The sequence below is a fragment of the Kogia breviceps genome, chromosome 7 (assembly GCF_026419965.1).
Source record: "Kogia breviceps isolate mKogBre1 chromosome 7, mKogBre1 haplotype 1, whole genome shotgun sequence".
Taxonomy (NCBI): Eukaryota; Metazoa; Chordata; class Mammalia; order Artiodactyla; family Physeteridae; genus Kogia; species Kogia breviceps.
In genome coordinates this window covers 120453093-120474550 of record NC_081316.1, presented here as the reverse complement: position 1 = coordinate 120474550, position 21458 = coordinate 120453093, and the positions used below count along the sequence as shown (strand labels likewise).

The window sequence follows — 21458 nt, the reverse complement described above, 5'->3', positions numbered from 1 at the left end:
CGCAGGCCCCCGCTGACCGAGCAATAAGTGTTGCTCAAGCGCTCAGCCTCATCCTTCCAAATGGATGCTAAGCTCCCGGGGGCAGGGATGCCGGCTTGTCACTCTTCTGTCCTCCTCCTCGGCGCCTGGCACAGTGCTGACCGCAAGCTGGTTCTGAGGCTGCCTGTAGGTTGGAGAATTCCTTCTGGACGCTCCTTGAGCCCTGCTCCTTGATTTCTCCATTTCCTGTGTGTTGGCATGACTCGTTCTTTGGCGGATTTCCCATAAATTCCTGATCCTCCGCTGACATCAATCTGTGGCCAGTTTCAGTGATGCCAGGAGCTCCAATCCATGGCTCCATGTGCCTCTGCAGAAGCTTCCACACTATACTAGAATCCCTGGTCAGTCAACAGTCTTGGGATGAGGCCGGGCCCAGGTTTTCTCCGATGTAATGTAGCAGGGGCACAGAACCGGAGACAGAGAAATAGCACATACGTCCTTTCAGATTCCTCTCCTGCAGACCCTCGTCCCCATTACCTGCTCCTGTCCCCTCTGTGGATGGAGAGAGTATGGCTCAGACAAAAGAATGACCCAGACCCCCAGCTTGCGAGGGCCACAGCTGGATGGCCCCTTTAGACACCTGGAAGCCAGAGCGTGTAAGTGAGGCCACAGCTTTCCACCTGCTCCAGTGCCTCGCTGCTGGGCCTTTAGTTCCGGGCAGGCAAGGGAAGGCTCAGGCGGAGTCCTGTGAATCACGTTTTCTGTGATGCAGCCCTTGGCAAGGTGAGGGGTTTCTGAAGAGTGACGGCTGCGTATTCCTGGGGGTACTTCACAGGGAGGGCTGTCATTAGGGCTCCTGAGCTCTGTAGGACAGATCTGATGCAAAGCAGAGAACCTCTGCATTCTTACATTAAGGCCCAAAAACATGAAACGTGTCTTCTCTGAGACTGTTCAGAGCTGGCCTGGAAAGCCACGAAGGAAGAGGAGCGTGGTTAGTAAGGCTGAGAGGGTTATCATCTGGTTTTCAGATAGAATCATCCTAAATTATGGCTCTACTTTCTTCCTTGGGCAAAAACTTGATCTCTTTTCAGCCAGACAAGAAACAAATACAGTTTGGCTAAAATTCCAAGAACTGGCACCCACCTGCTGTATCCCACCATACACACGGTTCTGCTGTATCCCACCATACACACGGTTCTGCAGTATCATGCTCTGTAACAGGTGGGGTCCTGGTAGACCCCCTCCCATGTTTGGGGACCCATCTGGATGAGACATCATAAAATGATCCTATGTGGTGGGAACAGGTGTCTTAAGCCAGGAAGGCCTGGATCTGTCTCTGGGCCAGTCACCACCTCCATCTCACCAAGATGTGGCCTTCAGGGAAACTATAACTTGAGCAGGAGAATACTGGATATTCTGGGAAATTAGAATCATAATGAAGTTTGAGTTTTAAAAAGAAAAGTCTCCAGGAATTTATTTTTGGAGAGGACAAAGTGGACTGTTAGAATAGCTATTCAGGTCCAGAAAAACAACGTATGGCCAGAGGCTGCAGGTGCCTGCAAAGATCTGTGAGCATTTTGAGCTGAGATGGAAAATTCTTATTATAAGAAGGTTTAGAATCCTGCAAAGATTTTCCCCACTTCTCCTGCATCAGATCTTAAGATGAGATATTTATACTTCGGAAATCCAATTTCCTTTGTTTATTTTCTTCTCTCCTTCCAAGTTCTTTTAAACATGCTGACTGGTCTCTGGCATGTTGAGAGAAAACAAGGTGAAAGAAGTTGCTTCATAAATGGGCTAGGCTTCTGTAATGGTCACGCTCACATCCCTGTGTGCCTGGGACTGGTGGTGGCAGCTTGAATTCAAGCGAGAAAATTCTAAGATCTAGATACTGTCTGTCTACAAATGCTTTCTTTCTAGGGATTTCCTCTAGAGTTCATTTTTGGCTGAATTTTGGAGACTGTTTTCCTGGCAAATTGTATCATTTCCCCAGTGGCTGCAGCACGACGTCCCATCTCATGAGCTTTGGGATATGGACACCGCTCCTATCAAGAGGTAGGGATCTACATTCTCTGCCTTGGAATCGGGGCAGGGTTTTGACTCTACTGGAAGTGGTGCTATGTGTCTTCCAGGGCTAGGACATAAAGAGAAGTCTATCTTCTACCTGGTTCTACTGGGATGCCAGCTCTTGGAACCCGGCCACCATGCTGTAAGGAAGCCCAAGCATCTCGCGGAGAAGCCCACCTGGAGAATAACTGCAGTTCTTTGCCTGTAGCCCTGGCTGCCAGCCAGCATCACTTGCTGACCGCGTGAGTGAGGCACCTACAGCGCACAGCTCCCCTCCCCAGGTTGGTCAGATGTTGTATGAAGCAGAGAAGAGCTGTCCCCACCATGCCCTGCCCAAATTGCAGATTTGTGAGCTAATAAGTGACTCTTGTTGCTTTAAGTCGCTACATTTTGGGATGTTTTTTTTTTTTTTTAATATGACAAGATAACCAATACAGTTCCTGACTGTAGAAACATTAAACACCCTCTCTGGTGCTGATTGGGGTAAATTACTTGGACTTGCAGATGCCTCTCTTCCTCACAAGCAGCTGTTCTGACGGCCATCCTCACCTAGATTCTACAAAGAGGTCTGGGACCACTGAGGAAGGGAGAATGACAGTGAGTGAACAACTGGTTTTGAGTCCCATGTGCTCAGTGGATGTGAGGAGGAAGTGAGTACCCCCTCCTCTTCTAGAGTTGAAGCTTCCGCAGACACCTGTCCTTCAGGGCTCCAGGGGCATGTGTGGGTAGGTAGCTAGATGGTTTTACATGGAGGAACTGATAAGACTAGCATTTTGTATTTCCAAAATGTAGGAGGGATGACATCTACTCCCTTACCTGATGTGCACACCTGCGTTATTAGAGACACTGATGACTAACCAGGTACACCCGGCAGCTGCTCCCAGGAGCGGCTTACATCCTTCCCTCACGTCCGTCTTGGATGCTGGGGTCCATGCTCACCTTGAGTCCATTACTGGACGTGTCCCATCCTTCCTGGGTCCCGAGATTAGCCACGTGCCAAGAGGGAAAGACTTAATTGTCTCATTCCTCACTGGGACCTGATATTGTACATCTCTTTTGAGTTGATTTGAAACCAAACTGAGACATGTCCGAGGATGACGCTAACTTTTCCCTTTGAATCTCAACTTTCCTCCCTTTTCTCTCTGCCTCCTTTACTCCCCTGTTCTGCTGCATTTCCGGTAGATTTATCCAGAAGAAATTTAGTCCCCTTTTCAGATAGATCTTTTGAAACCCTTCCCAGCCGAACTCACACTCTTAAGCTCTGTATGTTATTTTTTTTCCTTTCAATCTGACAGACAGTTTTAGTTCCCTAGCAGAAACTACCATGCTGAGTAGGACAAAGTCAATGACCAAGCAAATACAGTGAAGATGATGGTAAGAGTGGCTCCACCCCTTTCCTTACCCTTCAGGCCCCTAGAAGAATGTTTCCCACCCCTCTGCCGTGTTGATGCCTACAAAGGCATAAACTGGGGCATCCCTGGGAGACCCAGCATTTCTCTTTAGGCCAGCTGGCTGCTTAGGGGCTTTAGAAAGAGAATCCTGTTATCGTTAGTTCTGCAAAGGGATCCCTTAAGGCTCATAGCCCTAGGACCCTGGTCACGTGTATATGTTGAGGGCAGAGCTCTAGTTCCTGGACACGCTGGCTGGGAATCAGCCCTTCAGTGGGAGACCAGAGCTTCCAACTCATTTCACATCCCTAAGAAAGGCATCTTGGCAGAGAAAGAGACCCTAAAGTGATGGCTCAGGGAGAACTGTCCCTGCATCACCAGAGTTATGTCTCAGGACTGGAGCAGTTGGGCAGGGCAGGATTTTGGTTCTCCAGGTTATATCCAAATGCTAAACTTTACCACTGTATTTGCTGCTCTGCTGGGGAGGGGGTCCCAGCTTTCCATCTCCTGGCTGGCGGTGAGCTAAGAGGGTTCACCTTCCAGGGAAGGCCGTTTCTCCAGTCTTCAGGCCACTTTTTTTTTTTTTTTTTCGGTACGCGGGCCTCTCACCGCTGCAGCCTCTCCCGTTGCGGAGCGACGCGCAGGCTCAGTGGCCATGGCTCACGGGCCCAGCCGCTCCCTGGCACACGGGATCCTCCCGGACCGGGGCACGAACCCGTGCCCCCTGCATCAGCAGGCGGACTCTCAACAACTGCGCCACCAGGGAAGCCCCTAGGCCACTTTTGATGCATGGTCTGTGTGTGTGTTTTCTTAGAAGCAAGTTTCCCTCTTGTTTGTTTGTTTTTTTTTCTTTGAGGTTCATGTCCTAGAGCCAGTGAGCTCCCCTTTGCTGCCCCTCTGTCTCCCCTCTGTGGCAGCAGCCCATCCTGGGGAGCTGTGCCCCTATCACCACTGCTCTCACTCCTTGAAAGAACAGGCATCTTCACTGCAGCCTCAGAACGCCCGTGTGAGGGGATTGTTTGTAGTATATGTTTCCATGACACTCGTTTATTTCTTCTGCAAATACAACTGCACTGGGGGAGGGGATGAGATTGCGAAACATGAACACCTTCCAGTTTCCTCCCTGTCCCCTACTGTAGGAATAAGAAGTCCACTTTCCCTGAGTCCCTCCATCCCAGACCCCTACCCTGCTCCCCAAATCCATTTGGCTTCATGCTGCTGAGATGGGGCCAGGCTCCCAGGCGGGTGGGGAGGGGGGAGGAACCTTGTGCTTGAGGAGACAGCCTTTTTAGGAGAAGAACAAACACTTTCACTGCTCAAAGTCGAGATTTCGTGGTGATGAGCAACTATGACCCGCACTGGGGGTGGCAGTGTGCACACGTGTGTTCCCGACGGGGCCCGTGACTCTCCCTCAGCTGAGCCAATGAATCACCCCAAATCTTAGCGACTTTTAGAGGTCATTTTAGTCATCCCCCTGCCTTCGGGCTGGATGGAGCTTAACGCAATCTCACGTTTGGGTGGGAGGGGGTGCGTTGGGGAGAAAAGAGTGGCCGTGTGTGGAAGGGAAGGGGGTGGTGGCGGTAGCGCGTGACCCCTTTGAAAAGATCTCCGGCGAAGGACGTTCCCAGCTTCCCCAGGCCGCCGTTCCCGGGTTTCCCCATCACTGAATCAGCACCGTCCTCCCGGGACGCCTTTTTGCTGGATGGAAACTGGATGCTGGGTTCACTAGGTGGGCGGGGGCGCCGACCCCTCAGACCTGCAGGGTACCCGAGACTCCAGGGTCCCGTTAGCCGGCCCGGCAGCCACATTCCCTCCCCCAGAAACTTGCCAGGCGGCGGGAGCAGGGAGCAGAACCAAGCGGAGACGCGGTAGCGCCTTCTCCCCGGCAATGCGCATGATTCTGCGGCTCTGGGCTGGCCACACGTCAACGCACCTTGAATGGGCTCTCCCCCCTCGCCGCGACGGGCAGGCGTCCCAGCCAATCGGGCTCCGGGTTCGCGAGCCACGCCCAATGGGAGGACGGCGGGGGCGGGCCTGGGGCGTTGCGGCCGGGCTTCTCCTCGGCGCTGGCTGCGCTCCGCTCCGGCTCTAGTGCAGGTGCCGCTGCGCCGGGCGGGAGGCTACGCGCCGAGCCGAGCGGGGCCGCGGAGGGATGGGGAGCGGGCCGCCCGGACTGCAAGAGCCGCAGGAGCCGCGGGAGCACCGGCACGGGGCGTAGGCGGCGCGGGGCACTTTGCGATAGGATGAGGCTCCTGGCTGGCGCGCGGTAGTACTATGATTTGGTATGTGGCCACTTTGATAGCAAGTGTGATCAGCGCCCGAGGTCTTGCGGCTCAAGGTGAGTTGAAGTGCAGCGTCCCTCCCCTGCGCCTCCCGGCGCTCTCGGCCCCGTCCTCCTGCCGAGCCCGCGCCCTCCCGGCGGGCGCGCTGCGAGCACCGCGGGGAGGGCGGGGGCCGAGGCCGCGGCCGGCGGGAAGGGCCTGAGCCCGGGCTGCCAGCGCTCGGGAGAGGACGCCTCGGGCTTCGGTCCACTTCGCCACCCTTGGCCCCGGGGCTTCACAGCTGGTGCCGCGCCCGGTGCCCTTCGCGGGCGCAGCCGCCGCCGCGAGCGCTGGGGCGGCGGCGGCTTTCTGAACTCTGCCGCCGGGGAGTTTGCGGGTCCTCGGGCGGCTGCGGCACGCTGGACCCCGCGCAGCGCCACCGCTCCGCAGGAGAGCCGCTGTGGGGCTTGGCTCCGGCTCGCGTCTCTCCGGACCACACGTCTTGGCAGCTGGAGGTCGGGTCCCCTCGCAGGGCGGGGCGCACGGAGCCCCACGAGAGGAGAAGAGTTGGTTCCGCGCGGGGTCCCTAGCCGGCTGCGAGGAGCGGCTGCCTTCGGCTGGCCCTGCCCGCGCCCCGCTCCGCCGCACCTGAGACTGGCCGGGCAAAAGTTCCCCGGGAGCGCGCCGCAGCCGAGCACGGCTGGCCGGGGGCGAGGGCGGCGGAAGGGGGTCTCCACTGCCGCGTCTCCGGGCGGAGGGAGGTTTTCCTCTTTCCGTTTTTCCGGTCTGAGCTGGAAAGAGGCCAGAGGGAAGCCCGCGCGTTGGGTGATGCGCTCGTGAGCGCGCGGGCTTGTGCTCTGGAGACGGCAGAGCCACCTGCCCGCCTCTGTGTGACACCCCGACTCTGGGCCCTTGTATGGAGGTGGGAGAGGAGACTGGAGGTGCCGGGTCTCTGAGCTCACGGTGCCCAGCGCGCAGACACGACCCGGCTGCGGACAGGTTCCTAGGGCCGGGAGGGATGGCTTCCGGGGAGAGCCGCCGGCAGTGGGCGGCAGCAGGGAGGACCCGCAGCGGGCTACCCCGCGTCCTGCCGCGCTCGCGCAGGAGCGTCCTCTCCTCACCGTGTCTGGGGCTGTGTAGGGGGAGGGGAGGTGATTTGGGAAAGTTTCTGGAATGGAATAGGTCTCTGCGCTGTTTGGGGGTGTGTGTGTGAATACAAACAGAGGAGGGCGAAGGGAAGGGTGATTTTGTTAAATGGTGTGTGACCTGGATGGTTTTAAAACTCTCCCTTTGTCGGGTGGGGAAACTGAGGCCAGAGTGACCGCAGAAGCTCGTGGAGTGGGGTGTGAGGTTGTTCGAGCTGCGCTTGAGAAACTGTCTCCAGCCTCAGCCCCCCTCCCTCCCCCCCATTCCCTTGTAGTCTTCCGATGCCCGCAGCTTCCTCCCCTCCAGTTTTTGGTATGTTCCTGCTATGGGACTGTGGCTGAAAGCACAAAAGGATGTGCTGGGATCGTTGAATAAAAAAGAGACTCCGAAGGGAGGCTCTGAAATAGACTCCAAGCCTGAGACTTCAGGGGAGGTGGATGGACTTTTTGCAAGTTTAAGCACAGAAGAAAGGAAAATGGGCTTTAGTACAGCAGCACACAAAGCGTTTAGACAGAAGGAAGGACTTCCCAGCATTGAAGGTTGTTGGTTATGAAGCTTTTGCCTTCTTCTGTCTGAGGTGGCTGGACATGAACCCCTGCCTGCCACCCCTGTGGGTCTTGGGGGTCTTTTTAGCCAAAGGGGCTCTGCGTGTGGCGGTGAAGGACCTAGGTCCAGTCACAGGACCCGGACTCAAGTCCGGCTCGGCCACGTGCTGGCCTGTGACCTTGGACACGTTGCTTCTCTTCTCTGATTGTCACTTGCCTCATTGGGGGGCTAACAGCCTGAGCCTGTAGGGTTTTTGTGAACATTAGCGTTCCGGAGTAAGTAAGTCAGTGATGATGATGATGGTTTCACTGTCTGGGGCTTCCAGGCGCCCCTCTCAGTTTCTTTCCCTTGAGCCATTCAGGGCACTGGGAGCTGGGAATGCCTTGGGGTAAAGTTCAGATGCTGCCTCTGTCGGGAACCAAGTTTGGTTTCCCAGGCGGACCTTGCCCGGGGAGATGTGGAGGGCTGCTCGGAAATCCTTTGAAAGATCTGCAAAACTGGAGTCTTGTCGGTGGCCGGAGCCTTGTGGGAAGGATGCAGGGAGCCCAGGAGGCAAGCAGCTCATCACGCGCAGCCTCCGGGGGCCGGAGATGGGCCTGTGAGGCTGCTGCCTGCATACTGCCAGCATTCAGATGCCGCTGTGTGAGCTCAGCTGTTCTCCAACTGGCAGAGGTGACTTCCGGGAGATTCCTGAGGGGAGGGACTTTGCGGTGCCAGCCTTAGGGTTCGGCTGAGCAGGAGCTGCTCCAGCAGAGGGGCGAAAGGATTGGGACAGAGGGAGGGATGGGCTTGAGTCACGTGTGTCCGGGGGGCAGTGGAGAGGTTGGGGAGGGTGTGCAGAAGAGCCTAGAAGATGGCTACTAGAGTCTGCATCCCAGATGTTTGCTGAGCAAGCCCGGGGGGAGGACCCGGGCCTTTACCGCCAAGGCTGCCTCCTCCTGTTGACTACAAATCCTGCATGACTAGTGTCCCCAAATAAAGTGGGTTCTGACTCAGATCCTGCTGGCAGCTGGACCAGTGCCCTGTACTCTTGGCCTGGCCCTGACCCTCCTCCCTCCCTTTGGCAGCAAAGGTGGGAGGGAGGAGGTTTAGGCCTGGAGGCTGCTAGTGAGACCCACGGGCAGCCTCTCAGCTGAGCAGGACTTGGCTCAGGACGTGGCCAAGTGGCATGTGTGTGTGTCCCCAGCACATACGCTAGAGGCAGGGGTGTGTCTGCCAGGCTGCACTCAGGAGAAGCTGAGCAGGGGGTGCGTGGGAAGAATCAGCTTTCAGCTGCTGGCCCCAAGATCGGCATGTGCTGGACCCGGAGCTGCCGGGTCCCAGGGCCGGTGGTTTCAGGTTTGAGGCTCTGAGACAGAAAGCTGGGATCTGGTTACCCAAGGAGCAGATGCTGCCTGGCCGGGAGATGCTGAACTCCAGCCTTGCTCTGGCTGCCCTCTGTCTTGGCTCCTGGCCCTGTGCTCTCCTCCCTCAGATCTCCCTTCCTCGGGCCTGGCTGCCACAGCCTTGCTGCGCTGAGGGAGTGAGGGCGGACCTGGGCGTGAGGGGATGAGGCCCGAGAGGGACGAACTCTCTTCTCTCTGAAAGGCTCCCTGTCCCCCTGCACGTCCCATGCCTCCTCAGGCTGGGCTCGGGGCTCGGGTCTCGGGGAGCAGCTCTCTCCTGTCTGCGCCCGAGGATGGGTAAAGCAGCTTGTGTGAGAGTGGATCTGAATTGTGCAAAGAGCCGTCCCCGGTGCAGGCTGCTGGAGGTGACTGCACGCGCGCGTGTGTGCGTGCTGTGTGTTTGCGTGTGCACGTGAATGCAGCAGACAGGCGACCCAGAGTCTCTAGGAACGAGGTGGGGCGTCGCTCCCGTCTGTGTGTCGATGGCCGTGGGTGGCAGTAAGGCTAGATTTGGAGCAGACGCCTGATTTTCCCTGCCCCCTGCTCCACACCCGAGTCTGGGCCGCCCAGAAGCTCCCCAAGTTGGAGGCTCAGCCCAGGGGCTGCTCGAAGGATGCCTGAACTCCCCGAGAGAAAGCCTCAGTGGGGACACACACGGGCAGAGCCCCGGGGACGCAGAAGACGGGTCTGTCTTGTAAGGTGGGCTCTGGCCTCGGCTGCCCAGTAGCCCAGACTCCTGAGTGCAGGAGGGGCTGGGGGCCTGGGGGGCCGGGCGCACAGGCAGCTTGTAGCCTGGCCCTGCCCGTGGGGGTGAGCCCAGCCTGCCCGAGGCAGCTGACCTATTTTTCTTAGGAATATTCCTGCTTTTCTGTTCTTGCGTGAATAAGCAGAAGACTGGCGAGCAGAGTCGGGGCCCTCATGAAGGTTTTGGAGAGCAATTCCTCGTGGGCCAGACTGTGAGCGAGGTCTCAGCCAGCCTGCCTGTCCTCCTGGAAGGGAGGGGACTGGGTGCTGCTCTCAGCCCGACCCTCTACCCCGCCCCGCCCCTGAGCTCCCTCCCGGTCCAGGCGCCGGGCTTGGGGCCACAGGCTGTGGCGGGTAACTTGCACACACTATACGAGGGGAGCCGCTGTCCTGTTTTCTGGCTTCTGAGTAGGGAGTGAGTGCTGACGCTTCACTACGAGCAGACACGGTCTTCGCTCCCTCGCTTACTTGTGTCCCCCTGGTGCCTCACCCGAGGGCTTCCCCGGCTCGCGGGCACTTGGACCAGGCCTGCACCTGCCCGGCAGGCGGGCAGGGTGGGTGTCGCTGGGTCTGTTCACGGGGAGCTGCTGCAGGAGCAGAGTGGAGGTTGGGTTGCTGACTGCTTCCTGCCGGTGGCTCCTGGGGAAAGGCTCTTGGGAATACAATCTAGCCCAGAGCAAATTAAGGCGGCTAATAGCGTTGTTGCTGCTTCTCTGGGCTGCCTGGGTCAGGAGGGTTAGGATGGAGGGGAGCCCACGGAGGAGGGGGCCTGCAGATCCTGCCCCTCCCCCAGGGCCTCGAGAGGAAATGGGAAGGTTCCCAGCCAGGGCCAGGGTGGGCTCAACTGACCTTTGACTTGGGCCCTGAAAGTCTGATGGGGAGCGGGGGCCGAAGGGCCGTGAGGACAGCGCCGGGGAGACCGCAGAAGGTGGGGACCTCTCCGAGGATCTGCCCGGGCAGGGGTGGAGGTCCTGGCCCGAGGCAGGCTGTCCTGGTGCCCTCTGTCCCACCTGCCTTCTGGGAAGGACAACCAGGGTGCGGCCTGACGTGGACACGGCCATTCCTCCATCTCACTCTCGGCTTTGGGTGATACGTCTGTCCTCCGCTTTCCTCGTGCAAGCCTCTGGCTCTGCACCCCCCAGGTAGGGGGTGGGTGCTGTTCTGGTGGAGCCCGATCACAAGCTCCCTGGAATCTCCTGGAACCCCCTGGCGTATCAGGGAGGGACTGGGGGACTGTTGGGGGCTGTGCCTTTTTTGGACTCAGCAGGGATTATTTTTAGGCTGGCAGATGGAGGTGGTGGCTGGCGCTGGTATTATTAGACAACAGGCCTGTGGTTTGGGAGCCTGGTGCCCGAGGGGGAGGGGGAGGGGGTGGGTGGGGGAGGGGAGGCTCCCTGAGGACTTGTACTCGCAGAGGAGGAGGCTGGCGCTGCCGCCACACCCGTCGGGAGCTCCCGGGTCCCAGGTGGAGGGGGCTCAGCCCAGTGCCGGCAGCTGCCTTCTAACCCAGGTGCACCCGCTGTCCTGCTTGAGTCCGGGGCTGCGGAGCTCTGGCTGGGAGAACCGGTCCAGAGTGTGCGGTGTGGAGGGGCTGGCCTGACTCAGCGGAGGGGAGGGGGCTGCTCCTTGGGTTGGCACAGGAGGGGCCTTCGTCCTTGGTCTCTGGGCCTGTGGCCAGGTGAGCGGGGGCCGAGGGGAGACACGGCAGCTGGAACTTGCTCCGACCTGCTGCCCGGCGGGCGGCTGAGCCAGCCAGGGGGCCCCCAGCCTGCTCACCTGTGAAATGGAGATGGTAGTACCAGCGCTGCGACCCAGCACAGGCCTGGTATGTAGGGGCAGCCTAGAGGAAGCCGGGTTTGCCTGGTGGCCGGCTCTCCCCGCAGTCAGACCTTCCGGTCCTGGCACCTCTCCTCCCCCAGCCCCACCTGTGGAAGAGCCCCAGCTTGGTGGGGGGGCGTGCCAGGCCCTGGATGCCCCGTGGTCCTGTGCTCATGAGGGATCCAGTGGCAGCCCTGGACCCGGCTACCCGCCGGGCACCACCTGGCCCAGAGAGCAGCAGGTTTGTCCCCAGTGGGCTTTCGGAAAGGCCAGCCAGACCACAGGGGCACCGCGTCTTCCTCTGCCCTCTCTGCCCACCAGGGTGTGTCCCCAAGTTGCAAATTTGCTCTGCTCCTCCGGGTACAGCTGTGTCCTGCCTTCTCTGAAAGGGGTGTGGGGCATCCAAGACACCTCCCACCCCTGCAGGGTCACCAGCGTCCCTTTGAGGCTCGCGGCCTTGTCCCTCAGGGCCCTCGGCTTCTGCAGGCTTCTGTGGTGGGGAGGGGTCTGGGGCCTCCCCCTCCTGCAGCCCTCCCCCTCAGGTCACCACCCATCCCTGTCTTCCCCTCCCCCCCTCCTTCCTGCTCCCTTCTGAGCGAGCCAGCCGTGAGCAGCCCGCTGCTCCTGGACTAACGGCCTCTCTTCTGTCCCCTCTTGGCTCTGGGTCCTCTGAAGGCCTGTGTCTCTGTGTCCTATGCTGAGTCCTGTGTGCCTCTGAGCTCTCTCTGTCTGTCTCTCTGTCTCTGTTCTTGCCCCTGGACTCTTTCACTCTTTGACTTGGGTCGTGTCCTCCTAGAGTTGAGGTCATCTCTCTCCTCCATCAAGCCCCTCTCCTGTCTCTGCTGCCAGCAATGTTTACTTTTTTTTTTTGCAGTGAGCTTCTCTGGAGAAAATGTTTTATTAGACATGCTTGGCTCAGAAAGGCTCAGGCTGAGGGGGAAGTGCTCGTGGGTGATGGAGTGAGAGCACACGCTGTGTGTATGTGTGGGTGTGTGGGTGTGTGTTGAGGAGATGAGGGAAGCTGATAAATATTTTAGGACTCAGAAAGCCAGGAGGGCTGGTCTGAGTGTGGGAGCTGAGGCAGGGCCTCCCTCACCCCCACCCGGCCTTCTTCCTGGGAAGCGGGTCTCTTTTGGCTTTGCTTCCCGTCTCTGCACTGCTGGCCTCACCGTGTCCTCTCCCAGCTGCCGGCCGCTGGTGGAAGGGTCCTTGGGAAGAACCGTGGAGGCGGGGCCGAGGCCCCGGTGGGCCTTGGTGGGGTGGGTGCGTAGCCCTGAGTCCAGGCTGGCGGGGGCCGGTGTGGAAGAGGCTGCCTTGCTGCTGCGCGGTGAGAATGAGGCAGCCCAGGTGCAGACCCTCACCCCGCCAGAGCCTCCAGAGCCTTCGCTGTGGGAGGGGGGCAAGCGACCCTGCCCCGTGCCCCAGGCGCTGGGGCCAGAGCCTGGGAAGGAGCCCCTTCTGTGGAGGTCTCTGCCCCCCAGGTGATGGCCCCTGGGAGGAGCCCCCTCCTCTTACCCTGGTTCCTGTATTTCCTCTCTTCTCCTCCAAAGTCTACACACTCACGTGTGCATGCGCACACGTACACACACGCACACACGCGTGCACACGCGCTGCCTTCCCTGCTTGCTCGGGAGGCCTGCTCCTTGCCCATCCCTGCAGGGGTCAGGATCAGCCTTTGTGCCCGGGTGCTGTGAGGCGGGCTCTGTCCCCACCTGGTGCCCCTGGGGTGGGGGTGGGGGGTGCCTGCTGCGCTTTCCCTGAGGGGCTGGAATTCAAACTTCGCCTAAAGCAGGGCTGGGAGGGTTGGGAAACCGGCTGGGGCCTCAGGCAGGTGAGGGCAACACTCTGCTCTGCTCCAAAAATACTCTGTGATCTTAGCTCTTTCTCTAGAAAACAGTGATGTCACCGGTAGCCAATCAGCTTCTGGAAGGGTTGCCTCCTCCTTCCGCAATTTGCAGTAGGAGAGGGAGCTGGAGCGGGAGGGAGAAAAGGAGAGACGGAGACACAGACCCAGAGAGATGGAGGCAGAGCGCACCACGGAGACCGGGCAGTGGAAAAGCAAAACCCCTTCCCCGGCACAGGCGAACGGAACCCCACAGTTTCCCCAACACACACACACACACACACACACACACACACACACACACACACACGTCTGATAGAGACATACAGACAGGGAGGTGGGGAGAGACAGGCAGGTAGACAGAATCACCCATGTAGCGGGGAGCTAGAGAGAAAGTGACAGAGACACAGCGAGACAGACGTCGGAGGAGGAGCCAGAGCCAAACAGAGTCAGAAAGACACAGAGACACGAAGGAGAGACGGACGAGAGGAGCGGGGCAGGAGCCCCCAGGGCTGGGAGGTGTGGTCAGAATCAGGCCCAGAGGCCCGCGGAGGACGGGGGCTGCCCTCCTGGGCGTCCCCGGCTGGGAGCCTCCGCGGAGCAGCTGCTGTCCCTGGTGCTGCCTGCAGGGGTCCAGCCGGGACTGGAGGGGAGGGGCGGCGTGGAGGGGCTGGGGTCTGGGGGGTAGTGTGGGTACTGGAGGGAAGGCAGCGGGGAGGGGCCTCTTTTACTTGGAAGGGAGCTGGACAAGGTGCCTTTGGGCTGGAGGTGGGGTTGCAGGCCTCGGGGCGGAGCCTGGGTTAACCGCTTCTCTCTGCGGCTGGGGGTGGGGCTGCTGGGGAGCCTCTCCCGCCTCACCTCCCGTCCCTTCCAGCCCCTTTCGGGAGGGTGGCCGAGCCCCGTCCAGCCGTGCTCCTTGTCCGCTGCCAGAGGTGGGGATGTTCCCCTTAGCTGGCGGAGGTTAGCGGCCCCAGGGTCCCCCTCCTGCGTCCCTAGCCTACTGCGGTCTTCATGGTGGTGTCTGTGGGGCTTCGCAGCCTGATAGGCTTGGGGCGTGGAAACTGGCCGGCTGGAGGCCCCTCCGGCTCTCTGTTCTGCGGCGCGCGCAGCGGACAGGGAGGAGGGGCGGAAAGGCCAGCTCCGGCCCCCGGGGTTTTCCCTCTGGTGATGCCATGAGCAGCCTCTGCTCAGCCTGTTAGGGATTCCCCGCTCCTTCGTGGAGCACTCTTGTTTTGTGCTGTGAACATCAGGCTGAGCTGGGGGCGGGGCGTGGGAGGAGGGCTGGCTCTGCAGCTTCTGCCAGGCTCCAGTGGGAAGCATCCTGGTGCAGGAAGACGTCCCATGTTCACCTGCTGCAGCGCCCGGGACACGCCCTGTCCACAGAGGGGCCAAGGCCCCTCCACCTTCTCAGTGGCCACGCTCCTCAGAGTGGGCGGGGGTGTCATGGGGGAGGGCGTGGTCGGGATCCACTCTTTGGGGTTGGCAGGGCAGGGGTGGCCTCTGGGGGCCCGGGCAGGATCTCCTTTCACCTCCTTCCCTGTGTCCCCGTGTGGCTGACCTGATAGGTGCCCACGGCCTGAGAGAGGAGCCCGAGTTTGTGACCGCGAGGGCTGGAGAGAGCGTGGTCCTGCGATGCGACGTGGTCCACCCGGTGACGGGGCAGCCCCCGCCCTATGTCGTCGAGTGGTTCAAGTTCGGGGTGCCCATCCCCATCTTCATCAAGTTTGGCTACTACCCGCCCCATGTGGACCCTGAGTATGCAGGTAAGGCCTTCCCGCCTGCCTCCGGGGCCCCTGCACCGTCCCTCCTGCCTGTGTCTCGTGGCCTCTTGTCTTTTCCGATGGGCCTCTTATCTCTGTTTTCCAGTCGCTGTCTCTGCCCTCCCATCCTTTGCACTCTGGTAGGTTTTAATTAAGTGGCGTGAGGAGAGGGACACGGAGGTGGGGCAGACACGGAGCTTCCTGCACAGCCCCGCTGGGCCGCAGGGCCCGAGGCCGGAGGAGGAGAAGGGAGGCCAGGAGCCCGATGTGTGGGAGAGGAGTCCGGTGGGAGGGCGGCTGGCTCGGCAGGAGCGGCTGCGTCATGGCCGCCATGGATGGCGGCCGCGGGGTTTGCTCTGTCTGGCTTTGCCCACTCCCTCCCTCTGGCCCTGAAGTTGGGGCCTCATCCCGTCCTGAGTGTGAGGAAGTGTCTGGGCGCCTGCTCTACTCGCTGCCTCATCCTGCGGCCTCCCTCCCTCCTCCTGGCCCCAGTGCTGTCTTGCTCTGCAATGACTCCTGCCAGCGGTGGCCTCACTGAGTCACTGTCAGGGCCTGCCCACCAGGGAGGAGGGCGTGGGGCGGTGTGAGTGAGGGGCGTGTGTGCCTGTGCGAGGGTTGCACGTGGGCGTGTGTGTCTGCATGCATGTCTGAGTGTATGTACGCATGCGCGTGTGCTGGGGTTTAAAGGAAGAGAGGAAACTGGTGGGACACAGCTTTTATCTTTACCTCTGATGTCTGAGGTCTGCATTGCATTTTTCTCAGCTTCTATTTTTCTCTGTCCCTCTCCCTCCTGTGTCTATGTCTCTTCGGCCCTGGTTGGTTATGACTGGCTGGTTTGTAGGCAGATTGCCATTACCGAGGAGACGAGGAAAGCACAGGAGGTCGTGACACTGGGGCGAGGAGTGGGCCTGAGTGGAGAGTGAGCGGAGGGGGGGACCCCGATGGCTGCTCTGGGGAAGGGAATGGAGTTAGGGAAGGTGGCTCGGGTCTTTGCTTGCCTGCCAGCCGCTCCTCATTCTCGGGCTACAGGCCCTGCGGCCAAGCTCGGAACCTGGGCTCTGGCTGGATGAATGCTTTGCTCTCTGGCCTCCACGACAGGACTAGAAGGGGACGCCGGCACCCTGTCCCCAGCGGCCGCTTCTCTGCCCCCCATAGGAGTGCTGGGCAGACAGGGTGCTTGGCGTGGCAGCCACGGGGACCTGCTGCGGCGGGGTCCCGCTCCTCTTCTTCTGGGCTCTCTGGCCCCCTTCCCGCCAGCTCCGTATCCCTTCTGCCTTTCCTTGGCCCCAAGAGAACAGGAAGTTGCAGGGGACTGAGGCTTTCTCGGTGCAGCTGGCGGGCAGCGAGGCTGGGGCTCTCGGGGCCGCCCTACTCTGGGCCTGCCCGGCGGCGGGCTGGGGTCAAAAGGGTGCTCTGTGCGGCCCTGACTAACTTTGTCCCCTCTTCACAGGCCGCGCGAGCCTCCACGACAAGGCGTCCCTGCGGCTGGAGCAGGTGCGCGCCGAGGACCAGGGCTGGTACGAGTGCAAGGTGCTCCTGCTGGACCAGCAATACGACACCTTCCACAACGGCAGCTGGGTGCACCTCACCATCCACGGTGCGTGCGTGCATGCGCGCACGTGGGCCTGTGCGTGGTGCGTGCGTGCGAGTGAGCGGGTAGACGTGCGTGGTGCGTGCGTGTGCGCCTGCGTGAGAGCCTGCGTATGTGGTGCGTGCGTGTGCGCCTCCTCCCCACGCCCCCAGTTTGGGGTCCCCAGGCCCCTCGCTCGTCCTGGAGCCCCTGGGGGCCGTGGGCGCAGAGGCCTGGCAGCTCCCGGCACCCGTTTGCCGCGGGCGGGGTCGTCAGAGCCCGGCGCAGGGAGGTGGAAACCGGCCTGCGAAACCGGTAGGGTTGAGGCTCTGCGGGGCGGACTCGGGAGCAGCCGCAGGAAGACCGTCTCCGGGCATCTCCCCGTTACAGCCTTCCTTTAGTCCATTCGCCTCAGTAACCGTTGGGCGCCAGTCTCGACGCTGGATGATTGGCAGCAGCAGAGCAAACCCAGGGCCGGGCGGGGATCCTGCTGCTCCCGGTCCGGAGGGTAGCCTTCTGATGCCCGCGGGTACTTAGCGCCACAGACCTCGTGCTGTGCCGTGCTTCCCAGGGGGGCGGGGTTTCCCTGGACCGAGGGTCCCCTGTGCCCTTGGGAGGGGACATTCTGGAGGAGCCAGGGGGCGCCGGAACCGGGAGAAAGTGGAAGGAGAGGTGGTCCCCACGGTGGAGGGGAGCAGGGTTTTTGCTTTGATTTGTTTTTCTGACCATAAGTTACTCTTGCTTCAGTTTATGAGCCGACGTGTTCGGCCGCCGCGTGTTGCAGACGCTGCGCTGGTTACTGAGGTGTCAACGGTGCGTGTGCTTTGGACGCGCCGCCCACTGCTTGCATCTTTCTGGGTGTGATGTCTGTGACCCTGGGTGCCGCGGTCGGGAGAGAGCAGTGGGCGCTTGCCTGGGTTGCAAGTTTTTCTGAGCCTCGAGGGTCCCTGCCTCGTGGGGTCGGGTCAGGCCGTGCTCCTTCCGCCTTGAAAACCCATACAGGGCCCTGGAAGAACAAAGTATTTTAGCCAGAGCACTGGTCTCTGGAGAGCAAACTTAGGGACGGTGGCCCTGGGTCAGTGGTCCAGGCTGCCTGAGCCCCTGGATGCAGGCGGCTCCTGCTGGTCAGTCCCCAGAGACCGATTGGAGGCTTATTTTAAATCTTAGTTGGGCTGTCCCCACCACCCGCGAGTTTTTGAGTCATCCCTTTTCGATGCCAGCTGTTGTGTGTGCCCAGAATGAAAACTCGGCTTAATATTAGCCCAAGCAAAACATAATTAGGAAGGTAAACCTGCTGCTGACAGCGTCGCTGACAGCGTCACTGACGAGCACCGAGCCAAGAGCCCCACGCTGCCTGCTTTCTCGTGCCCTTTCCCGAGGCGGGCCGACGCCTCCTGCAGCCCCACCTCCTCCCCTCACGTCACTGCTGGGTCCGGTCCAGCGAGCAGAGCAGCAGGCATGCGCAGACACTCCGAGCCGGGACGCAGAGCTTCGTCTGGAGTCGTGTGTCCTGTTAGAGCCCGGGCTCCGTCCGCACCAGGGGGAGTTCATGGCTGGGAATTCCTCATTGCTCGGATGGACCGGCACGGAACGCGGCCCGATGAGACTCGGCTTATTTCACGAATCCACCGCGTTAGCTGTCTGATCCCTGGCACCCATGTCACTTCTCTGAGCTTCCCTTTTGTGTCTCCAAGAACAGAGCCTGTTTGTAGGGCTGTTGTGAAGATTAAGGGAAGCGCTGTGGGTGAAGATGTCTGGCTCCGCGACTGGAAGGTTGGCTGCGCGGGGCCATTGTGTGCGGGATGCTGGTTATCCTCCTCCTTAAGGGAGAAAAAGATGAAGTCGGGTAGCACAGGAGGCGCCTCAGGCTGGGAGAGGTGGCCTTTGGTGGTCGGAGAGCCCTTGGGAATACACCCATGATCACCCATTCGACACACATTTCTGAACATCCACTTGGCAGGCTATAGGGAAACGCAGTGGGTGTGACCCAGACCCAGCTCTGCAGGACACGCCAAGAGGCAGTCAGGTCCAGAGAGGATTGCAGTATGGGCTTTGGGAACGTGAGGGGTGGAGGGCTTCTCTGAGGCAACGAGCCCTGGGCAGAGATCCTTCGGGGAGGAGGAGGCTGTCAGGTGTGGGGGGGCAGGAGGCGGGAAGGGTGTTCCAAGGCAGAGGGAACAGTATGCCTGGAGGCCTAGAGCAAGGAGAGCCGGCACATTTAGGCAACCTGGCAGGTTGTTCGTCAGGAAGGGTCAGGCTTTAGCACTGGGGCTCATCATCGGATGCTTTCCCTCGCCAGGGGCCTCCCTCTCAAAGGGCGGACACCGCGCTCACCTCCCAAGGTGAGCTCTCTCCCCCTTTCCTCCTCCTGCGTTCTGAGGCTCCTTGCCACGTAAATACTTCCATTATCGAAGGAAGGAGTTTGGAGCACCAACATTCCCTTGCTTCCAAACTAGAATATTTAATGTCAGGCATTTCTGACGGGGATCACCTTTGGAAAATGAAAAATTAGAATCACAGATTGTCTTATTCTCCTTCTGTGTTTTCTCGAAGACCAGTTGGGAGGAAACAAACCCAATTATTTCTTTATTGCATATAAAATACCTGGAGAGCCAGAGTCAAGCCTTGCTTTAGGTTGATGAATTGCTTGGAGGAGAGACCAGTCTATTTCTAACGTGCACGATTAATTATAGGGCATTTGTAAAAAAGAATTAAGCCTAGAAATGCAGCTGGTAAGCTCACACCTAATCCAGTAAATAATCAGGAGTCAAACCATTATTTTCCGGAAAACTCGAAGTCGTTCAAAGTGCTTTCCGGATTAGCACCTAAATAGTAAAGTAATTATGTAATTAGTAATTAATTTGTCACTTCAGGATGTAATTTACCATATTATCTTTTCTTTATGTGTGACACAGAGGTAACAGAGGCCACGGCTGTGTGAGCTGGAGTTCAAGGGCAGGCATGGAGGGAGGGCTCTGCTGGGGTGAGCGCACGGCCAGGCCATGAGGGGCCTGGGGTTCGGATGACAGGTTCCCTCTGCAAGGACTTGGAATGAGTTTTTTACCATCACTTTTGGTGTATTAGACGTTGGGTGAGGGCGGACTTTCTCAAGGACGTGTCGTGCGTGATGAAGCCTGCTTCCTGGTCACCAGCCCTCACTCCTGTGCCCCCTTTGTGGCCACACTTAGCGGAGGGGTGGGGAGATCGTCGAAGAAAGCCGTCTCGCCATGGTCTTGTCTTCGGTCTTGAGTTTGCATTTGTGTTGGTCTCTTGCGTGTGCATGTGCGCGTGCGCGTGTGTGTGCGTGTGCGCGCACGTGTGTGGCTCTTTCATCGCATTCATCTGTCTGTTCAACCAGTGTTTGTTGAGACTCTACTACATGCCAGGAACTGTGCTAAAAGCTGGGCACATAGTGGGATTCTTGGAAATCTCTGCTCTCAGGAGACTTGGCCGTTAAGTGCTTTAAACAGTCTGAGGAGACAGGAATGCAGCAGGTGCCTTCCGAGACCGGCTGACCAGGTGAGGCAGAGGTGGCATTTTAGCAAAGGCGAGCAGGCACCGAAAGGGTGAGATGTGGGTGCAGCCCGGGAGGGGGGATGGCGAACGCCAAGCCGCCAGGAATGCAAGTCCTTGGCACGTGTAGGAAGACGGGAAGGCTGTTGTGTCGGAGCAGAGCTGAGGGGTGTGCAGTGGGAGGTGAGGCTGGTGGCAGGTGGGGGGTGGCCGCGACCCCCAGCGTGTCCTGGGCCTGGGGCAGGGCAGCCTCCGAGGAGACCCCGGTCACAGCTTCTCGTCGGGGCCTCAGGAGCCCTGGGCGGCTCCCGCTGGGCAGCCGACAGTGATGACAGAATGACCACCGTTTCACATGTTTACGTTTTACCAGCTCCTTTCACGGACTTTACGGCGCTAATTCCTGCCACTGGTGTGGAGGGTGGGATCTTAGGTAGAGCCCAGAGCTGCTGAGCCCAGGGTTACAGAGCGAGTGTCGGCTGGACTTGAACTTGGAGCCGTGAGCCCGGTGCCGCGGACCCTAGGCTGGTGTCAGCAGTGCCCCCGCTCCAGAAGACCCCGAATGATCGCCCAGGGAGTTGGGGTTGATCAGGTGGCTTCTGTAGGCAGCTCAGACAGGTCAGACAGAGTGTGTTGTTCATGCCGGACGGGAGTTTAGTCAGAACTCCGAGGCAGGTGCTGGGGGACAGTCGGGCACAGTGGTCGAGAATTCGGAAGCGAGTAACCCGTGGACTGGGCTGTCTGCCTGGTCCCCAAGGCAGCTGCGGGGAAGGTGGGGCATTGTCGCTGCAGAGCCTGGGCCATTCTTTGTCACCTGGCTTGTGATCCGCACTAGGCCTGACAGGGCTCAGACGGCAAATGTCCCAGAACCGTGGGCCTGGCTGGGCTGGGGTTACAGAAGGAGGGGTGTCTGGATGATCGTGGGGTGACGGGTGCCTCGTTTACTGCCGCACCCCTGGTGCTGAGCATGGGGGGGCCTCCCTGTGGGTGCTGGACAAACAGTCCTTTATTGGGAATTAGGTGTATGCAATGGGGAAAGTTTAGACTTGGGGTTCAGCCACACTGACTCTGAGTTCCAGGTCCCCCCCCAACAAGGCACAGCCTGTCACCTGTGTCACCTCTCACCTCCTGGAGGGCGCCGGCCTCGTGGGGTGGCCCAGTGCAGGGCCCTCGCTGCGTGCAGGGCCGCTGGCTGACCCCCACCCCGTACCTTGGGTCTCTTGCAGCTCCTCCCACCTTTACAGAAACCCCCCCCCAGTACATCGAGGCCAAGGAGGGCAGCAGTGTCACCATGACCTGCACAGCTTTTGGGAACCCTAAGCCCATTGTCACCTGGCTGAAGGAGGGGATGCTGCTAGGCGCCAGTGGCAAGTACCAGGTGAGTGTGGGTCTGCCGCGGCCGCCGCGCCCACTCCTCCTTGCCCTGCGCCTCCGTCCCCGT

At 59.8% G+C, this 21458-nt stretch overlaps 1 protein-coding gene across 8 annotated transcripts in view; it reads left to right on the top strand.

Annotated features, from left to right (window-relative positions):
* The first annotated feature begins 5533 nt into the window (after positions 1-5533).
* The window catches only part of IGSF9B (immunoglobulin superfamily member 9B), a 44353-nt gene continuing 28428 nt past the window's right edge, over positions 5534-21458 (top strand). For all 8 annotated transcript variants that reach the window (XM_059070631.2, XM_067039354.1, XM_067039355.1 and 5 more), the window contains exons 1-4: positions 5534-5772; positions 14743-14940; positions 16388-16534; positions 21244-21395. In XM_059070631.2, the coding sequence (XP_058926614.1) occupies positions 5709-5772; positions 14743-14940; positions 16388-16534; positions 21244-21395 (561 nt within the window). In that variant the 5' untranslated portion in view covers positions 5534-5708. The remainder of the gene's footprint in view (positions 5773-14742; positions 14941-16387; positions 16535-21243; positions 21396-21458) is intronic.